This window comes from Meleagris gallopavo, chromosome Z (genome assembly GCF_905368555.1).
Source record: "Meleagris gallopavo chromosome Z, MGAL_WU_HG_1.1, whole genome shotgun sequence".
NCBI classification, from domain to species: Eukaryota; Metazoa; Chordata; class Aves; order Galliformes; family Phasianidae; genus Meleagris; species Meleagris gallopavo.
In genome coordinates this window covers 55,287,038-55,306,461 of record NC_139435.1, presented here as the reverse complement: position 1 = coordinate 55,306,461, position 19,424 = coordinate 55,287,038, and the positions used below count along the sequence as shown (strand labels likewise).

At 40.6% G+C, this 19,424-nt stretch overlaps 2 protein-coding genes across 9 annotated transcripts in view; one reads left to right on the top strand and one right to left on the bottom strand.

The window, feature by feature from the left end:
- The window catches only part of PIGG (phosphatidylinositol glycan anchor biosynthesis class G (EMM blood group)), an 81,634-nt gene that overhangs the window by 20,556 nt on the left and 41,654 nt on the right, over nucleotides 1-19,424 (bottom strand). For 3 of the 8 annotated variants that reach the window (XR_014880350.1, XM_085212881.1, XM_085212882.1), the window contains exons 11-13: nucleotides 15,840-16,149; nucleotides 3,688-3,851; nucleotides 109-149 (exon numbers count right to left, since the gene is read on the bottom strand). Coding sequence is in view for 4 of the 8 variants with exons in the window: in XM_085212881.1 (XP_085069007.1) it covers nucleotides 109-149; nucleotides 3,688-3,851; nucleotides 15,840-16,149 (515 nt within the window). In the remaining 4 variants the exon portion in view is untranslated. Of the gene's footprint in view, nucleotides 1-108; nucleotides 150-207; nucleotides 1,333-3,687; nucleotides 3,852-15,839; nucleotides 16,150-19,424 lie in introns of those variants that run through there. The other 5 variants (XR_014880352.1, XR_014880353.1, XM_085212880.1 and 2 more) reach the window with 3 other exon arrangements.
- LOC146542294 (E3 ubiquitin-protein ligase Topors-like) lies at nucleotides 9,740-10,767 on the top strand. Its single transcript, XM_085213703.1, has one exon. It carries the CDS (start codon nucleotides 9,799-9,801, stop codon nucleotides 10,765-10,767), a length of 969 nt encoding a protein of 322 aa, XP_085069829.1. The 5' UTR covers nucleotides 9,740-9,798.

Below are 19,424 nucleotides of genomic sequence, written 5' to 3'. Positions count from 1 at the left end.
AGAGAAGAAACGATGAAAATTGGAAATATTTAGTTTTGATGAGAAAAGGCTCCTCTCAATATACATAAATATCTCATAGGCAACAGTAAAGAAGACACAGACTCTTACCAGTTGGGTCCCAAGTAAGGATGAAGGGCAATGGACACAAACTGAAATAGAACAAATGACACTTAAACATCAGAAAACAACCATTTTACTGTCATGGTTGTCATCTACAGTTTTCCCAAGTAGACTGTTGAGTGTCCAGCCTTAGAGATAATTAAAGTCTGACTGGACATGGCCCTGAGGAACTTGTTCTGTTTGGATAGTAGTGTCCTTTGAACAGAAGAGTTGGCACAGATGATATGAGGAGATGCCCTCCATACTCAAGCATTTTATGACTGAATGAGTGCAAAGTGCAGAAGGAGGGAAAGTATGCATGTGTACTTGTTCCTTGGAAGTTATAGCCACAATAGAGTTCAGCTTCTAAGAATTTCAGAATGACTAAGCAAACGCATCTGGCACACCTTATCAGTTATATAGGGCTCCACTAAGTGGCTGGAATTAATGAAGACAGCTAGAACTGAGGTCAGGCTTCTCTGTCCATGTAGATTTCCCCAGATGCAAGCAGCTCCAAAACAGATTGCAGGATGCTAGAAACTGCAGAAAGGACAACATTGCTGTGCTGTTCTGAACACATCCAGTCAACTGTGACTGTTTCAGAGTGGGTCAGCAATCCTGATGGCAACTTCAGCATATTCCACAAAAGTACAGCAGCTGAATTTTTTTAGACCTTCCCCTTCCTGGGGAAAGGATCTTCATTCAGGATCGCATAAGAAGGGAAAGACTTTGAATTATATTGACTGAGGCACTGCATATAAAGCATTTAATAAGAAGCCTTTAAGAACAATATCTCAAATTTTGCTTTTTTTTTTTTAAGAAACTCAATCATCCATATGTTTAAGAAACAAAGTGGAGCAGCTGATCTGCGCCTTCTGCAGTTTGAGATTTTGCTCCAAGGAATAACAACAAAGCAATATGGAAATCGGTCAGCCAGCTACAAAACACAAAAGTAAAATAAAGAGCATGTTGACCAAAGTTCTGATCACGATAAGGTACCAACAGAAGCAAGTCCCAGGGGCTCGAGAGATTTCAATCCAGAGTTATTCACTGTTTAGGAGATCAAACAACCTTACCAGTTGACCCAAATGAAGCTTAAAATTTCTACACTAGAAAGCTGCTTGATGGAATCTACTTACATAAGTGATGTGGGTATTACAGGTCACAGCTACCCACGTGACATCAGTTTAAACCAGCAGTGTAGCTGGCAACACTACTAGTTGAGCTTTTAATCTGCAAAAATTCAACCAAGAAAATATGAGAACAACCCACACTACTATGAAGGCACATTATTTGAAAAAATACTAACCATGTAAAGATCTTCAAAGATTTTGTTACAGAAAGTTTTTCATTAATTTGTTAGAAGTGCTTTCAAACAACATGCCATGTGGTATCATTTTTTTCTTAATTTTATGTTAGTGCTGATCAGTCTGCCATCTGGAGTCTAAATAACATTAAGACTTCAACTCTTTGAACACGTTACAATAGCTTTTATTCTTTTACTCTCCCTCCTCACACAACACCTATGAGGCTGCTTACTCCTCTTTACTCAGAGAAAATATCTAGCTCCGAAGTACCTACAGTGTAGTAATGAAGAATGGAAAGTGGAACAAAAAAAAACAGAAAAACTGTGCAACATGGACATGACCAGAAGAAACACTTTAAGCACAGTACAGTATAGTTGAACAGAGATATAAAGCAATTAGGGGAAAAAAAACAGTAGATTAATAGAGCATAAGTAATAGTCAAGGTCATGAGTCACATATTTACTAGAAGACAAGAGGCAGGGATTTTTGTATGTACATGGCAACTCTGTTTTTAAAGAGAGTATAAAGAATGGAAGTTGAATGATTGAAGAGCTTGGATATTGGGAAGATATACTAATGGATCACAGCAATAACAAAAGAGTGCTAGAATAACAGTACAAAAAAGGAGTGTTAGAAACAGGGAGTTAGTGTTGGGTTTGGTATCAAGACATCAGATGGTAAGGAAAAATCAAGAGGGGAGTCTGGTGGTTACACAAATCCAGGCATCAATAGATACAGTATTCCGCATCTACTTAAGCCAAAAAAATATCAGAATGAACAGCTAAAAGGCTGGATTTCAGATGTACTATACATAAACACCAGTATTTAGACAATATCAGCCAACGTAAGATCAAGGATGACTTCAGGAAAATAGGCCTCAATCTAAGAGGTCATGCACTACATTAAGTTTCTACTAAGCAGTGCGTTACTGGCACAATACAGATCCAGCACTGGTATGTATAATTCCACCAAGACAAAGTATAGACAGCTGTGTCTTTAAAGAGCAGTATGGTACATAGGCAGACCAGTGAATAAGGTGTGTCTCTGTCCATGAAAGGTGCTTGTTAATACACAACAACACACACAGTGCAGGAATTTAGAGCACAAGAATAGGTCATTTCTGGCACAAAGGCCTGCACAGCTCTATGCAGCTGTGTGAGTTAAGGATCCCATTTCATTACACATATAATGAATGCATGTGTGCCAACATGAGAGTTCACAGTGTACATATAGGCAAAGCAAACAAGTAGAAGAGAAGCCAGATAACAAAAAGCACGAACAAGATGAGACTGGACAGCAATGTAGACAAAGGGAAGTCAGACGTTTACAGAATGACTATGCATAAGGCAAAGAGTTGTAATAAACAAAATACTGTCTAAAATCCCATTTATTAGTCCTGCTCCAATGTTTAGTTTCTAATTTAAAAAGAAAAAAAGTGTAAATTTAAATTCCAAAGATAATAAAGATATGTAGCTGACTATAAGTTCCGGAATGGTAAGAACTTGGTCTCTGTCAAGTGGTATTTCAGTGAAAATATATCATGTTTTTGCATTTGTAGAATAATGTTATAGGGTGCTGAACATAGAGCCACTCCTGTTAACATATTGCACCTCTCGAGTGACCAAGATGATGAGTTAAATGTAATAATGGAGAGTCCAGTTGGCTATTTCATGCACACTAAGATGCATAACAATTTCCAATTATGTCTTCTTGAAATTCCAAATGCATTAATTTATCTTGTATTCTTTAATGCCTCTGCTATACAAAATATCCTAAAGTACAAATATTTTAACTACAAGTGACAGCAATAATCAGTAACATGCAATAAAATAAACTTGCTTGATCTATATAGAGTTGCATGCTACTATGCCAAGCAAGGAGAGCTGTTCAAAGAACAGTATACTACATCTGAATTCCATGTCATTATTTTGAAAAGGCCTTCTCAAGCCTCCTTCTTAACAGATTCTAAAAAGAATGTTTTTAGACAGCATACTTTGTTACAACAAAATATAATAAAATTTTAAATAATTTAGCACAGCAAGCTGAGAACTCATTAAGAAACAAAATTACTAAAGTAGTGCAAATAAAATGAAAACTGCAGGTAAAATGAAACCAGGAGAGTGAGGTGATACAAACAAAAAGAAAAATAACATGCATTTTCTTAACGGAAAACTAACTGAAAGAATGGTGTAAAGAAAAATACTTGTTTGAAAAGGTGTATTTATAAGGAAGGTATCTGCAATACATAAGGAAGCATTATTTTAGTTCAAAACATGATTACCTGCTGACTTCAGAACTCAAGTAGCACAGAAGATGAATGGCCCAAAGCAAAGGTCCTGCGTATGTTGCAAATGCTGTAAGGAAGATTGCTGGTATCTCCACGTAGCTTTCTAGTCCCACAAACCCTGCTGAAACATCCACAGTAGCAATGCCATTTGAATTTCCCTGAAAATAGGAATAAAATCCAAAAGATTCAATTATCTCCAAAGAAACATCTAGGATACATTCCATTAAAATGGAATTAATTATTACATCAACTATTTGTACCAGTTATTGTATCAACTCTTTGAGCTACTTTACTGTACAGTCATATTATTTACGATCTTCACTCTGGAATTTCAATACAAAACCTTACCAAACAACAGCTTCAATTTAGGATTTAAAGATTACGTCAGGCATGAACACATCTTTTGCTTGTCTTTTTTTTTGTCTGCAAATACGTATGCCTGATGTTTAATAAATTATATTATGAAAAGGTATTAAAACAGGCAGCTACATTATCTGATTTCAGTCATAGTGATGAAAATATACATTTTTCACCACTCGTGGCTCAAAACCAAGACTTTAGGTTTGTGGCTTAAAATTACACCAGGATATAAATATTTCTTGCTCCTAGAGACAGCAGGGCTCCAGTTTGGAGTCTGTAGTAGAACAGAAGCCTCCCCTTCATCCACAACATAAGTTGCATGTAACTGGATTAAGACTCACAACTGCAGAGATGTTTCTCATTCCCAACTCTCCGTACCACAACAGCTGGTACTGAAATGGACAAACTGCCTAGACAGCTTAAATCATCAGTAAAAGGCATATTTAAGAAACATAAAAAAAACATACAACATTCACCATGCAGCTTATCCCAGGCATCTATGAATTTGTTTGAAGTGATTACCAGGAGAGTACTGGGAGAAACAGGTAACAGAATACAAATCATACAACAGCTGAGGTTACAAGGGGTCTCTGAAGGCCATGTACTCCAACCAGACTGCTTCAGCAGGGCTACTAAGAGACCTCACTCAATACCACGTCCATGTAACTTTTGAAGCCCTCTGAGAAAGAGTTTCCATAACCTCTCTGGGCAACCTGTTCAAGTATCATCTGCACATTAAATAAGTGCTTCCTGATACACAGAGAGAACCTTCTGTGTGCAAGTTTGTGCCCATTGCCTCCCCTCACTGAAAAAAGCCAGGCTCTTTTCTCTTTCCACCTTCTTCAGGTATTTCTAAACATTGATGAGATGCCTCTGAGCTCTCTCCTACACTCAACAGTTCCAGCTCTCAGCCCTTGCTCATATGTGAGATGCTCCAGTCCCTCAGTCATCTTGGTGGTCCTCAGTTAAGATTATCTTCATTAGCTCCACATCTCTTTTGTACTGAGGAGATCAGAGCTAAACAGTTGTCCAGATATGGCCTCACCAATGCTGAATAGACATGAAGCATCCCCTCCCTTGATGAGATGGCAATATTTTGGCTAATGTAGCATAGGACGGCATTACCTTCCTTAGCAACACTGATGGTTTATGTACAACTAGGTGTTCATCAAGACCCCAAGGTCCTCTTCTGCAAAGCTGCTTCTCGTCTGGCTGGCACCCAGCAGGTACTGGTGGTGGACTTCACCTTGTTAATCTTCATAAGTTTCAGGAATTCACTGAGACTCATGGATGGCCCGTCAGCTAGTATTGGAAGAGCTCTGCTGAAACATTTGTTCCTTGTGGCAGATACCTTTCTCCAAGACTAGCTCATATATCTGAATTGGATTTCTGTAGCTTACAACTTCTAACACTCAGATGATACATAAATAACTGACAATTTAGAGAATCTCTATTTATTTTAAAGTACCACTGAAATATTTCAAACAGTGCAATAGCTTATTGTCATAATGGCAGAAAGTGACAGGAGACAATTCAATTTTGCATAAAAGCATTCCATGGTAATCCCTAATGATCTAGATCAATGAAGAACAGATATAAAAACACTAGCTTGGGAAAACTAACCAGGGTATCTGCTGCATAACAGTGAAGAAGGTCTCCATAGACAGTAATGGAAGCAATCAAAAACTCTCCTCAAAGTTGCAATGATTCTTCTGAAAAAATTTCAGTTATATCATTCATGATATAGAAGTGATTAACAACAGTATCTCAAATGACTCTCACTGAACTGAGAAATACAGAGGTGAAATACAAAACTGGCATGCTCCTGGCTTGCTTAAACACTGAACTGACGCATTGCGGTATTTCCACTGAGCTTTTCCAGTAATTTTATAGTAACTGGAATTCTGTACACAAACAAAATGAGAGAACTTTAATTACCTGAATCAAATAATTTAAGGTGAAAAAATGAGGTAAGTGGAAAAGGCTGCCCTGAAAGGTTCTGCTGCCTTTATCTTCAGAAGTTTCAAAACACGATCAGACAAAGCACTGTACAACCTTTTCTGACCTCACAGCTGCCCCTGCTCTGAGGATAGAATTCAACAAATCAATTCAAAGTGTCTCTTAGTCCATCTTTCTACCAAAAGATAATATCAACTATATACAAACTATTGTGAAAACATAAAAGCCTTTGCTGTTCTCCTCCAGAGATAAAAAATAATGAGTATAAACAAGTTTTAGAAGTTTTGAGACTGTACTTTCTTTCCTTTCTACTACAGATACATTGCTCTAAGGATGCAAACAAAACAAACATAAAACCAGTAAAGAAACACATCATTTTCTTTTCTTCATTTATGAGCTCCTGTCCAACTCAACTAAAATAGCTTAAGAAATACTTACAGCAACATATATACTTTTTAAGAGCTGCCACAGCTAAGGAAGATTAATGTAATTTTTTATATTGTCACCGCATGTTGAAAAACAAGTAGCAACGACAAAGATATACAATACTTCTGGGAAATAAGTGATGAGTTAAAAGATATGGACAACTCAGGGCTTAAAACTAAGCAATCAATCTATTGTTCAAGCCTGTGGACAAATTCATCACGAGGTTCACACACTTGCAATAGTATGACACTGGCAAATAAGTATGGTGCTGACAATATGTATCAGTTCCACATCTGTCAATACTGAATTCTTTTTAGCTTTTTTTTTTTTAAATTGATTTACACAAAGTAAGGAATAAAGCAATTATCCTAACTACAAAAACATGACTGAAAAACAAGGTTAAGTCTTAGCCAATTTCACACAAATAAAACAGTATCAATAGAACAAAAGATAATCCAGTTTGGAAGGAAACTCAGAAGTCTTCAACTACTACCTTCTGCTGAAAGCAAGTTCAGCCACAAAGGACTTAACAGGTTGCTCAAGACATTATACAGCCAGAATGTGAAAGTCTGCAAAACCCGTCTAAGCAACCTCTGCCCATATTTAGTGGTCATCAAAATCTTTAGTAAAGGACAACAAAAAGAAGATAAAAGAAATTTGTGAGTCACCTAAGTAGTTTAATAAATTAGCCTTTTTAAGTTCCAATTGTCAGAGATCTGCAAGGGCCAGCTGCTCTGCAGAAGAATGTAAGCTGGGAAACAAGCATGAATACCGGACTGGTGACAGTGATGGATTCATCAACAAGGAACTGAGAGGCCAAGCACTACGTCTGGATAAGAACTGGATCTGGACATAGCGATCAGAGTCAGATGCACTCCAGTGATCACTCAGTAAAATCCACAGTGATGAGGTGGGTGCAAGAGAAGGTTAAGAAACCCAACCACTAGGAGGTTCAGGTTCAGATCAGGATTGAGATGGTCTGAAATTGGACACATCTCAGGAGCCAGAAGTAAAGTATCAGATTAAAAACAGCTCCCAGAACAAAGAAGGGCCAAGCCACTGCTTCTGCCTTTTCTCACAACAGTTCCTCTTGGTGTAGGAGATGACTTTGAAATCCACTAAAGAATTCCTAGACAAGGGATGCGCTTAAGGCCCCACCACAGATAATGTGTACAAAACAAACACAATTGTAAGATCAAACCATATGCATTCAATACTTTTTTTTAAAACTGTTACTCACAATTAAAATACTAGCTTACAAAACGACAACTTTATCATCTCCCCCCTTTCTTGAAATGACTGATTAATAACAGTAATAAAAAAAATCTGTTCCTACAAAACTTGCTTATTGTGCACACCTAGGATTTTTAATGCTATAGTTTCATAAAGACTTTAAGGATCCTATAATACTTTTCAAAAGAATCCTGCCTCATTCATTAAATATGCTACCCTGAATAAAGCTATTTTTACTCACTATCCTATTCAAAAGGCCATCACTTATATTCCACACTTAGTGAGAATGAGTTCCTGCTTTTGTCATTACATATCATCTTGCCTGGCAAGATTTAATAAAAACTAAGAAACATAGAGAAGAAATCTCATTCTCGTCATAATCACACTAGTACATATTGAAAAAAGGAGTTTTCCAAATCTCTCTCCTATTACCAGATGGAAGAATTTTATATTTAGTTTACATTTCTCTTCTCCTGCCTCATTTAGCTAGCACAGTTTAAATTTAGTATCCAATCTGATATACATCAAAAATAAGTTCCAGTGTTTGTCAATTTCTGTATGTCAAAAAGAAACGCATGAACATTTTGGAATGCAGAATAAGAACTTTATGCTGGCCTGAAAATAAAACACCCAGTATAACACCGAGTCCAGCCACTTCTGTTACCATTTTTCATTGAGGAAAAGATAGGACTGACTGGGAGTCAAGAGACTGTGCCTTTTTCTTTTCACCCGCTTACTCCGTCTGCTCCAGTGCAACTCCGAGTCCAGCCACTTTAATAGTGGTAGTCCCTGTAACCACAAAATTGGAGGAAAGAAAGACAGAAAAGACACTGAAATCTCTGCCAGCAATGGATCTCGTGCCCACACAATAAAGATCTGCTTCCCTTCCATCTCTCTCCCACTATACTACCATGGATGTTGATCAGACCAGAGGTGGTAAACGAATGATTAGCTGTATCAAGGCAGGCTGATCACAGGTCAACAGGGAAGCTAAGAATTTGATAGACCTGTCTTGCAGAAACAGCCCAGTGGTACTCCCTTAGTGCTCGTCTTCCTTTTGAGAATAATTCTTTCTCTGAAATACAAGTCTTTTCTAAGTCGGTCATAATCCAAGACCTCAGTATTGATGGTCATCACCATGACACACAATTACTCATTCTAGGACACCTGCAGTCTGCTCCACAAGAACAGCGTATCTTCACTGGAGACGTAGAAAGGAGGGGATCCAGAAGATGTCAACAAGCAACACTCTTCCCCTCCATAAAATCATTAAGCTTAGAAAAGACCTCTGAGATCACCAAGTCCAACTATCAGAGAGAAACATGAGCTTTTATTGAATAAACCTTCTTGCTGCATATGCCTGGGGCTGTGTGCCATGGCCACAGTGACCTCACGGGGCCCATGAGAAGATGTGGCCAAGGCCCTGGTTATTTGTGTGAAACACTGATGCCAAGCACACGACATGTAGGGAACGGAGTGGGCAGTGGCACTGGGAAAAGCCCAGAAACTTGTGAAACTTGTGCTGGTGCTGAAGCATGTGCTACAGGTGAGGACGGTTCATTGTGATGGCCCGGCCATGGACTATGGCATCGCTGTGGGATGGGCAATGACGTCCCCAAGAGAAGGTCGAATAAAGGTGACGCCCAGCAGCTTGACCAAGCCACAGCCGTGAGACATCTCCAGGCAACAGATTGTGACCCCATAGCCCACAGATGCTTCAACGTGGGCGCAGCAGCTCAGCCCATCAGTTCGTGCCTGGCCTCCGACCGAGCGTGTGTGCGAGGACTGGAGTGTGGACAGCGCGAGCTTTGGAGCTGGAACGTGCTCTGGGTGCTGCTAGCGCAGCTCTCAGTGGCCGTCTCAGAGCCATTTGTTCTTTACCCGAACCCTGCTGGAAGCAGGCAGACGGGACAACCCAGAAAGACGCGTGCAGCAGCTTAGGTAGGCAGCATGGGGACTGGCAGTGGGGGGGAGGAGGAGTGGGGCATCTTGAGGGACCCTTCCCAGGCCGGTGTGTGATTAATGTCTCTTGTCCTCTTCCAGAGTGACACCAGCTGCTGTAGCATCAGTGCTGGGGAGTGCGTTGCCATCTCCCGCTCCCCCTAGTCCACCACAACCGGTGGAAGCATGGAGGCAGCATTAGACACCCGCTGCCCCGTGTGCCTGGACAACTGGGACAGCGCAGCGTACACCATGCCGTGCTGTCACAAGTTCTGCTTCCCCTGCATCCAGCGGTGGACAAGCACCAGGCCACAATGTCCGCTTTGCAAACGGGCTGTGGAGTCCATCATCCACACTGTGCAAGCGGACAACGACTACAAGGAACTGGTCCTTAGACCTGCTGCCGTGGTTGAAGGACCAGCTGCTGTGGCATCCATCGCCACACAGAGCCCTGCAGGCCCCCGCGCAGCCCAGCCCTGGTCTGCAATGCCCAGGAGTCCCATAGGTGGCCTCTCCTCTGCCACCTGGGCTTCCCTTTTCAGGGAGCACCCGGCCCTGCTGCAGCCCCTGCGCTCCTGGCTGCAGCGGAAACTGCGCCGAATCCTGGGCACTGAGCAGCCACACGCAAATACACTGGCCAACGACATCATCTCAGCCCTACGCCTCGTTGGCTTGGAGGAGGAGATCCTGAGAGAAAGGCTGAATCTCAACCTGCAGGGCCAAACAAGGAACTTCATAAGGCAGTTCATCGCCTTCACTGTGCAGAGGTGGGGCAGGGAGGCTCACCGCTTGCTGGGCCTCAACGTCGCCCCTGCTGCTGGGGCACAGGAGCTCTCTGCATCACAGCCCAGAGCTGCCCCACAAGAAGAGGCTCCTGTCCCTGGCCCAGCACCTTCCAGCAGCCCTGCCAGCGCCAACAGGGATGAAATGCGGGGCATGACAGAAGTGCTCCATGGGACTCCCAGCTGCCCACGTTCCAACTCTGGGATGGTTACCATTGAGCAGGCAGCGTCCCGTGAGGAGCCAAGACAGGCTATGACAGGGCCCTCCGGCACCAGCCTACCTCAGCGGCCCCGGCGAGCCCCAAAGAGGAAGGCCAGCGACTGCCAGGCCTCAGCATCACCAAAGAAGAGGCCACCCCGCCGGCAGGAATAGACCAGGGGCAGAGATGATGAGACTGTCACTGGGCAGCTGAGACACACACTGGCCCCAGCGGACCCTTGTCATCAGTGTCCATTTCCACCACAGAAATAAAGTAAAAAGTAAGACCGCAAAAATACGTGTTGGTGTTGCTAACAGCACAGGGGTTGTTGCTTCCCCGTCCTTGACACTTTCTCTCCTTTCTCCTGCTGCCATGCCACTGCTGCATTCCAGACATGAATGCAGGCAGGGGCTTCTGAGAGGGGAAGGGCAAATTTCTGCACCTGGGGGGGGAACACCCCCAAAGTGCGCTACGGCTGGCATTAGCCCAGGATGCCCTGGCAAATGGTGTCCTGGGCTGTATGGGGCCGGCTGCTACCAGCAGATTGAAGTCCCTCTGCTGACGTTAGCCAGCTGGAGCAGACCTAGGAATCCTGATGGACATCAGGCTTTACCAGCAGGGAGTCATGAGACTCTGCCTTTTTCTTTTTACTTGCTTACTCTTTTACTTGCAGCCATCTCGCCTACAGCATTAGAATAAGACCTTCAGTTTTGGACACTTTCTCATTTATTTGATTTATTAGCTTCAGTTTCAATTGTATTGAATTACATGTATTATCTCTCATTCTGCTATCATATTTAGTAAATCAGCTTCCTTTCTTTGTCATTGCCACTGCTTTATTTCCCATCTAGGCCCACCTCCCCACCTTTTCCCTTCCCCGCTTCCTCTTTTCTTAGGGTGTAGGACTGAGGGTTGCTTCGTTCAGTCACAGAACCAGTCCAAACTGGTTTAGATTGGAATACTATGTAATAAGTAAAGTTTCTTCAGCAAAACTGCCGGAAGAATTTTCTCCATCCCTGAAGCTATAGTTCCAAACAGGAAATCTTATTCTCAATACAGACTGAGAGCTACCTGCCAACTGACCAGTCACCTTTGACTAGATTTTGAGGGATGTTTGTAGCCTATGTAATTTTATGAGTTACTAACACTTCTGCTCAGCTTTTCTGCAGTAATAGCTTGCACATCACATAGCTGCCTTTAATTATGAAGTTGAGGGGGAAAAAAAAAAAAACACCATCTGTTAGGTTTGTATGATTCAGTTTGTTCTCTCTCATAGCTACAGAACAGTTTCTTCATCAGAGAATAAATGAAACAAGCTATTATCCTGAACAAGAGTATTTTGGTCCAACTTTTCATCTCCATCCTATGTAGGGAATCTACTTTAAATGCCATTAAAGCATTTTGAAATGATTACTGAAAACTTTCTAAGAGTGAGGAAAAGTGGAGAATTCCACCTATCTTGAAAACTTTTTTTACTTAGCATAATTGATTGCTCTATTTTCAAATCATCTCTAGGAATATGAAGGCCACAATCAAAACTGGTATTTCTAAAACCCTTTCCACTGCAATCCATTTGACATTTCACTCTGTCTAGGACATACAGCAGAGATAAGTACATGCCTTGGTTTTCAGAGTAGATAGCAAAAGAAAAATCTGCTAGAGACTGCTGTCAACATCTTCTAGAATGGATATATTTTTTAAGGACACCGTGCTAGAAAGAATACAGATTAAGCAATTACTTAGCAAGATCACATTAAATTCAAAAGAATTTCTTCAGAGCTGGAGTTTACAGACAAATGATCAGACACAACATGACAGCCCTTTATCTGGGTCTGTTCTGTTTCATACATGGAACTTAATAATAAACCAATCTCAGAAAGAAAATGGCAGGGGGAGAGTGGGAAGCTTTGGACTGCTTCTAGTAGAAGCTTTGGGAATTAATAATCACTCTCCATTCTTCATTCTTTGTTGAACCAACAAAGGGGGCATAAAGAATGGTCACGAAATCATCTCACTACAATGCATGCAATACCCTTCTGAGCTTTGAATGCTGTGATTCAGCAGCATGTCTACATGCATTGAAGCTTGCTGCGTTAAGATCTAATTTTTAAAATATCCTCAAGTTTGCTGAAATCTGTATCATGCTAAATGCAATTACTCTCAAAGGAAAGACAACTAAAGGAAATATCAAAACTGCCAAAAGGACAGCGGGCAAATGCACGATATTCAACAGTACAATGTGCAGTTAATTCAAGTGGAAGTCACTTCTAATCTTCTAGAAATCAAAAAGCTCCTTGATTGTAAGAATAGTAAAAAGTGCAAAAAATTAGTCAATAATGTAAGAAGAGAAATCTTAAAACAAATATCTTCTCAGTAACACCAGTATAAAACCACTAAAAAATCTACATGTGCTGTAAGATCGGTTACCTTGCATTGGTATAGGACAAATACATTTCATTGGTATAGAATAATTACATTTATAGGAAAAAAGATGCTTGGCACAGCAGAGACACATGGAAAGATACATTTTCCAAACTTTTTGCCACTTCTTGCACAAGTGTTATTTCACAATTTTTTTACAGCACTCAGATTGGAGAGAAGAAATAAGTATTTCCACAGCAAATATAATATCTCAAGACGTTTTTATTTTCCTTGTAACATCCTAACAGGAAAACCGATGCAGTGCAGATCAGATAAGTGGACAAAGAGGTGGACTGAAAACTGGCCCAGCCACTCAGCATACAGGGTTCTGATCAGCAGCACAAACTCCACCTGGAGGCCACTCACTAGCATCCAGCCACAGGGCTTCACACACTGGGGCCACCTTCCTTAAAGGAGCACGGCACAGACAACATCCTCAGCAAGTCTACATGCAGTGCCATTCAAAGGGACCTGAGCAGGCCAGTAAAATGGGCTGACAACAAACTCAGGAAGTTCTACTGCAGGAAATGCCAAATCCTGCACATGGGGAAGAATAAACTCATATGCCAGGGTGGGCTGGGGGATGACCACTGGGAAAGCAGCTTGTCTGAGAAGGACATATGTTGTCCTGGTGGACACAATCTATTAGCCAGCCATTTACCATTGGGTCACAGAAGACCAATAACACCTGGAAATGCAGTGGGGAGAGCATTGCTAGCTGTCTCAAATTGACATTCCATTCCCTCTCTTTAGCAGTAGTGAGATCACACTTGTCGTCCTGACTTCAGTTCCAGGCTGCCCAATAAAAGAAAGACATGAACATGCTAGAGTAGGTCCACTGATAGACTACAAACATGATGTTGGGAAAAAAATGCAGCTGTTTTACAAACATTATCAGAAAAATAGTCTGTGTTTACTTTTGAGAAAGCTAAGCAAGAATCATAACAGTGTCTATAAATACATTAATGAGAGAGTGTAAGATGATGTCAGACTCTTTTCAGTACTGTCTGTTGCAAGGATGAAAAGCAATAGGCATGAACTGAAATCTAAGTTTTTTCACTAGTTAGGTTGCACACATGCTGGGAGAGATTGCCCAGAGAGGTTGTAGAGTGTCCATTTTTGCAGTATTTAAAATCAGTCTGGATACATCCCTGAGTAACCTAACCTTGTTGACCCACTTGTTGATTGGTGGATATTGGACTGAAAAATCTCCAGAAGTGCCTCTCAGCCTCAACTATTTCCTGATTTGATGGTTCTGTGAAATTCTCAGCCAACTCCAGCAATTCATCATTACTGAAAACAGAATCATAGAAGGGTCCCTTGGGTTGGAAGGGATCTTTAAGATCATCTAGTTCCAACCCCCCTGCTACAGACAAGGATTTCTCCCACTAGAGCAGGTTGCTCAAAGCCCCCTCCAGCTTGGCCTTGTATACTTTCAGAGAGGGGGCATCCACAACCTCACTGTGCAACTTGTTCTAGTGTTTCACCACCTCACAGAAAAGAATTTCTTCCTAATATCTAGTCTAAATCTACCCTCTTCCAGTTTAAAGCCATCTCTTCTCGTCCTGTTGCTACCTGCCCTTATTAAAAAGTTCCTCCCCAGCTTTCCTGCAGGCTCCTTCAGGTACTGGAAAATAGATGCTTTACAACAATATTAAAATTATTCTTTATTAGTTTCTTTTCCATAATTAGGACTTCCTTGTCAGCCTACCCATCATTTCTGACAGCTGGTTTTGTTAAGTACCTCAGTATGCAGAGGCTTTCAGCCTCTTTCCAGTCCGACTAAGGGCAGCTCTCAGAAGGCAATCATTGGAGTTGGTTGTGTGCATTGTAATTCTCTACACATGCAAAAGACATTCAATCAAAAAATGTTACCTCCTTGGAGCAGGAGGTAGAAGGAAAACTGGTTAGGAAGGGATGAAATACGATGATGCTATGCCCACCAATGATCCTCTGTTCTGATGTGCACTCTCAGAGCAAAGTTAAGCCACCACTCAAACTGTACTAACAGAATTAGAAAGTATGTGAAGTACCCTAAGCTTGACTACAATTTAACATCCTCAGCCATGCCTGGAAGTTATATCCAGCACAGCCCTTACCTTGAAGTTTGCAGCAAATCAGAAAGCCTCTCTTCCTGAACCAGAACGTAACAACATGATTTCCAGCTTAACTAATGTTCTCTTAGGACACTGCTACATTAAGTTCCCAGCACTAGTAGAAGAGCAAAGAGCCTCTCTTACTTTGATGCTAAAAAAAACAAAACGTTTTTGTGTAATTGCAACCTTTTTTGCAATGGGGACAACAATGTCACTGAAATTATTAGATCCTCCAGGAAAGATGATCCATTATAATAAGAACAGCAGTTAGTTTTGATCCTCCTAAGATGCCTTACATTGACAAAGAGATTCCCTTCAATTGTGAACTTCATATGAATATACTGTGATGCTACCAAAGGTTTTGGAAATCTAAAGATCCAGGTACCAAAAAGCATTTTTCTGTTACAGTTATTAATCAACTCAGCTCATATATTTCAGTTTACAACCACCACAGTAGTAGCTAGGAAGTCTACAGACAGACCAAAGCCCCACACTATACATAGCTAATATTCCTGAAAATTGTGCAACTCTGGACTGAGGGTATCACCTTATCAAGCACATACTCTTCCCTGATTCTGAGACAGAAACATTGTTAGAAACATAATAATTCTGAGAACTCAGTGAACTCTCCCACTCCATGACTTAGTTGCCACTTCACATTCCATAAACATTTCTTTTGAAAAGTATTTCCCCTCCCTGCCCCATAGCAGGGAGAGCATTCAGCTTACCTGAAAATAGAAGAAAGCCTGGCCAAACCAGTAGTGCATTATGGTAATCTGCGCTGCATCAAATTTCAAAGGTCTCCAGATGTATTTCGTCATCATTGTCTGTATCAACAGACAAAATACCAAGACTGGTAAATTGTGTGGTCTAAATAGAAGGGCTGATAGTAGAACCAATCCACTATACACTTCCCATAGTCCTGTACTCTTCATACTGGAATCTGCAGAAATAACCTGTGACTTCAGCAAATCTTTAGTGCCAGTGAAGACTATTCCAAGAACAAAGACATAAACAAAACGAGCTTCAGTAATCCCCCTAAAAAGAAAAGAAAATAATATATGTATATCTGAAAAAGCAAACTAGAAGCATAAGTTACTCACTAGTATCAATTTCATAGGTCAAAAAAAGTCTTTTTCAAGAGAGATGCAAAAAGTCTGTCCAGTTCTGCCAAACAGACCAAGTTCTAATGCTAGTAATAGTACTGACCTTTTTTTTTTTTTTTTAAATCAGTTGGCTTTGTCAAATATGCAGAATTCTAAAACTGTTTCCCTTTTAAATGACAGTAACTTCCAATTAAAGACAGCTTTTGGAGAATAAAATCAAAAAATCTGTCAAAAGTAAGGGCCAGTAGGCTTAAAAACTGTGGAATAAAATACTATGATTACAATTTTTTTTTAATTTTGGAAAAAAAAAAAAAACATTATGCACACATCCAAAATTTAGAATTCATTGTTCCCAGGAGTTAAGTCCTTTGTACATGAGTGGTGAATGAATATAGTCTTCTACAGAGGTAATAAAGTTCACTCAGAAGTGAGAATTCTTGAGTCACCTGAACTTAAAAATACATTATCTTGTAAAGCATAAAGAATTGTTTCTTCAGGGAACGGAACAGTAAAGTTCACAGAGTTCTTGTGTTTCTGGCTCATGCAGAAATTAATCGCCCTATTTCAATATTTCCAGTAATTCTGATGTAATTATTACCAAAAAGTGTTCAAATACATTCATGCAGCTTTATGGACTGACCTTTATCAAGGGGTGTAGCAAGAGGACAAGAAGTAAGGGCTTTAAATTAAAAGACGTAGGTTTAGATCAGACATTAGAATAAATTATTTACAGTAACAGTGGTGAGACAGTTGCATAGGCTGCCCAGAGAAGCTGTGGTGCCCCATTCCTGGAGGCACTCGAGGCCAGGTTGGATGGGGCCCTGGGCAGCTGAGTTGGTGGGGGGCAGCCCTGCTCATGGCAGGGAGTTGGAACTGGGTGAGCTTTATGGGCCTCTCCAACCCAAACAACTATTCCATGATTCTATAAACTCAGAAGCAAAATTGTAGGTAATTTCTGGATACTAGCCAACATGAAAGGAGTTTAGTGAAAAAATGGGATTAAATGGTTCACGGAATTAAAACTAAAAAAGGTTTTTAGCAAGAGCACTACTCTTCACATCAATCTGGTATATACACATTTTTCTTTACTGTACAAATCATCATTATAAAAAAGAACTAAAAAAAATTGAAGGCCATATTATTTCTTGCATTTTTAAATGTAGAGGTTATCTAAGCTCAGGCCATAGAAGAAGGGACACTCTTCAATTGCCTGATCCATCTTCCAGCAAGTGTCACGTTCGTAGAAAACACTTGTTTTAAGTAAAAGGGAAAAAGACGGGACATCAGAGCACTGATTCTGTCTTAAGTAAACATGAATTAAAGATGCAGTGGCTACGTACAGACGAAAAAGCATCTTACAGAAAGCTATCCTTCTATCTGGATCTGTCTCCACTTTATGTCACATGTATGATAAAGATACCTCCAGAGAAATTTGAAGGACATTCCTGGTCATTTATCATATCAGCCATCTAATCAAGGTGAGTTTGAATTACTATGCTGACATATCAGCTAACATTTGAAATATGCTAACATGTCTACCATCTAATTTGGCATGCTGTTCAGGAAGTTTTGCAGGAGCCACTGTGTTTCAGGAGTCAGCAATGCTGGACAAACAATGCTTCTTCTGTTAGGCCCTGTATTATAGGTTTAAGAAGCCCATATCCTAGCATAACTAGCTCACTTACAGGTGGAAAGTTCTGCTTCTTTCAGTAGGAATGGTTTGGGGAATATTTCATAATTGCAATGACCATTCCAATCAGAGAGACTACTATTTCATTAAATGTATATGGTAAAAGAATACTAAGGACCATCAAGTCCCACCCTGAAAGCATCTTGTTTAAACAAGAGTCATAGAAAGTACAGACTACAGCGTACGTCTGTCCCAAGATGTATAAAATGAGTGTCTGGAGTCTTGTAGGCTATCTGCACTCACACAAAGATATTTCAGTTAAGATAATAACGACAAAATTCTTGCTCTCAGATAAACTGCCACTTCATTTCAAGCTGGGCTTTAAGTACAAGACCACTATATCTGCCAATAAAGCTTTATTTTCTAAAGCTTTGTTTCATTTGTCTTGAGAACATCTTTTAACTCACTATATAATTAGAGATTTATAAACATTTGACGTGATTTAAGCACATTATCATATTCACTATTTAAGGTGAAACAATATAAAAGCCCTTTATCTTTCTTCTTGTAATTAAAATCACTACAATGAGGACAGAATGAGAAAATTCTCAGAAAAGCCTTTTGTCTTAAGTACTCCACTTATTTCTCTAATTGCATTCCATTTGTAGCTCAATTGCTGTATTTAATGTTTTGTCCCATACTGCAGCTTTTTTTCACTGCAACTCCAAGGACCTTACTCAAACACAAAAACGAGGTTAAACCCAGAAATCACACTCTCAAAAGTACTTTCAATCACAGAGCAAAATTCTGCAGACTAAAGTTTACCATCGCACCCATGAGCGTTGAAGGACCTGGCAGAATTGATTACCAAACTACTCTCTATCATCTATGAAAGCTTCCAGAGAATGAGAGAGGTATCTGTAGACTGGAGAAAAGCCAATATCACTCCACTTTTCAAAAAGGGCAAGGAGAACTCAGGAAATTACAGTCCAGCCAACCTCACCTCTGTTTCTGGGAAGCAGATGTAACAACTTATGCTGGATGTCATCTCCAAGCAAGTGGAGAAGAAGGTTGTCAGCAGTAGTCAAGAAGGGCAAATCATGTTTGACCAACCTGGTAGACTTCTATGACCATCTGGGTAGGTGAGGGGGGAATGTCATATACCTTGACTTCAACAAGGCTTTTGACACTGTCTCCCATAACATCCTCACAAGTAAGGTCAGGACGTGAGGCCAGGAAGGGGTGGACAGTGAGGTGGTCAAGAGAACTGACTGGTAGAGCCCAGAAGGTTGTGATCAGTGGTGCAGAGTCTAGCTGGAAGCCTGTAACAGCCTAGCTACAGATCACAGAGCACTGGAACAAACTGCACAGAGAGACTATGAACTTTCCTTTTCTTGAGATGCTCAAAACCTACCTGGACACCTTCCTGTGTAACCCAGTGTAGGGAACATGTTTTAGCGGGAGGTTTATGCTGGATGGTACTCAGAGGTCTCTTCCAACCACTACAATTCTGTGATTCTGCCATTACTTTCACACTCAGCAGAAAGAACATACAATGTTAGCACGGGTACAGAATT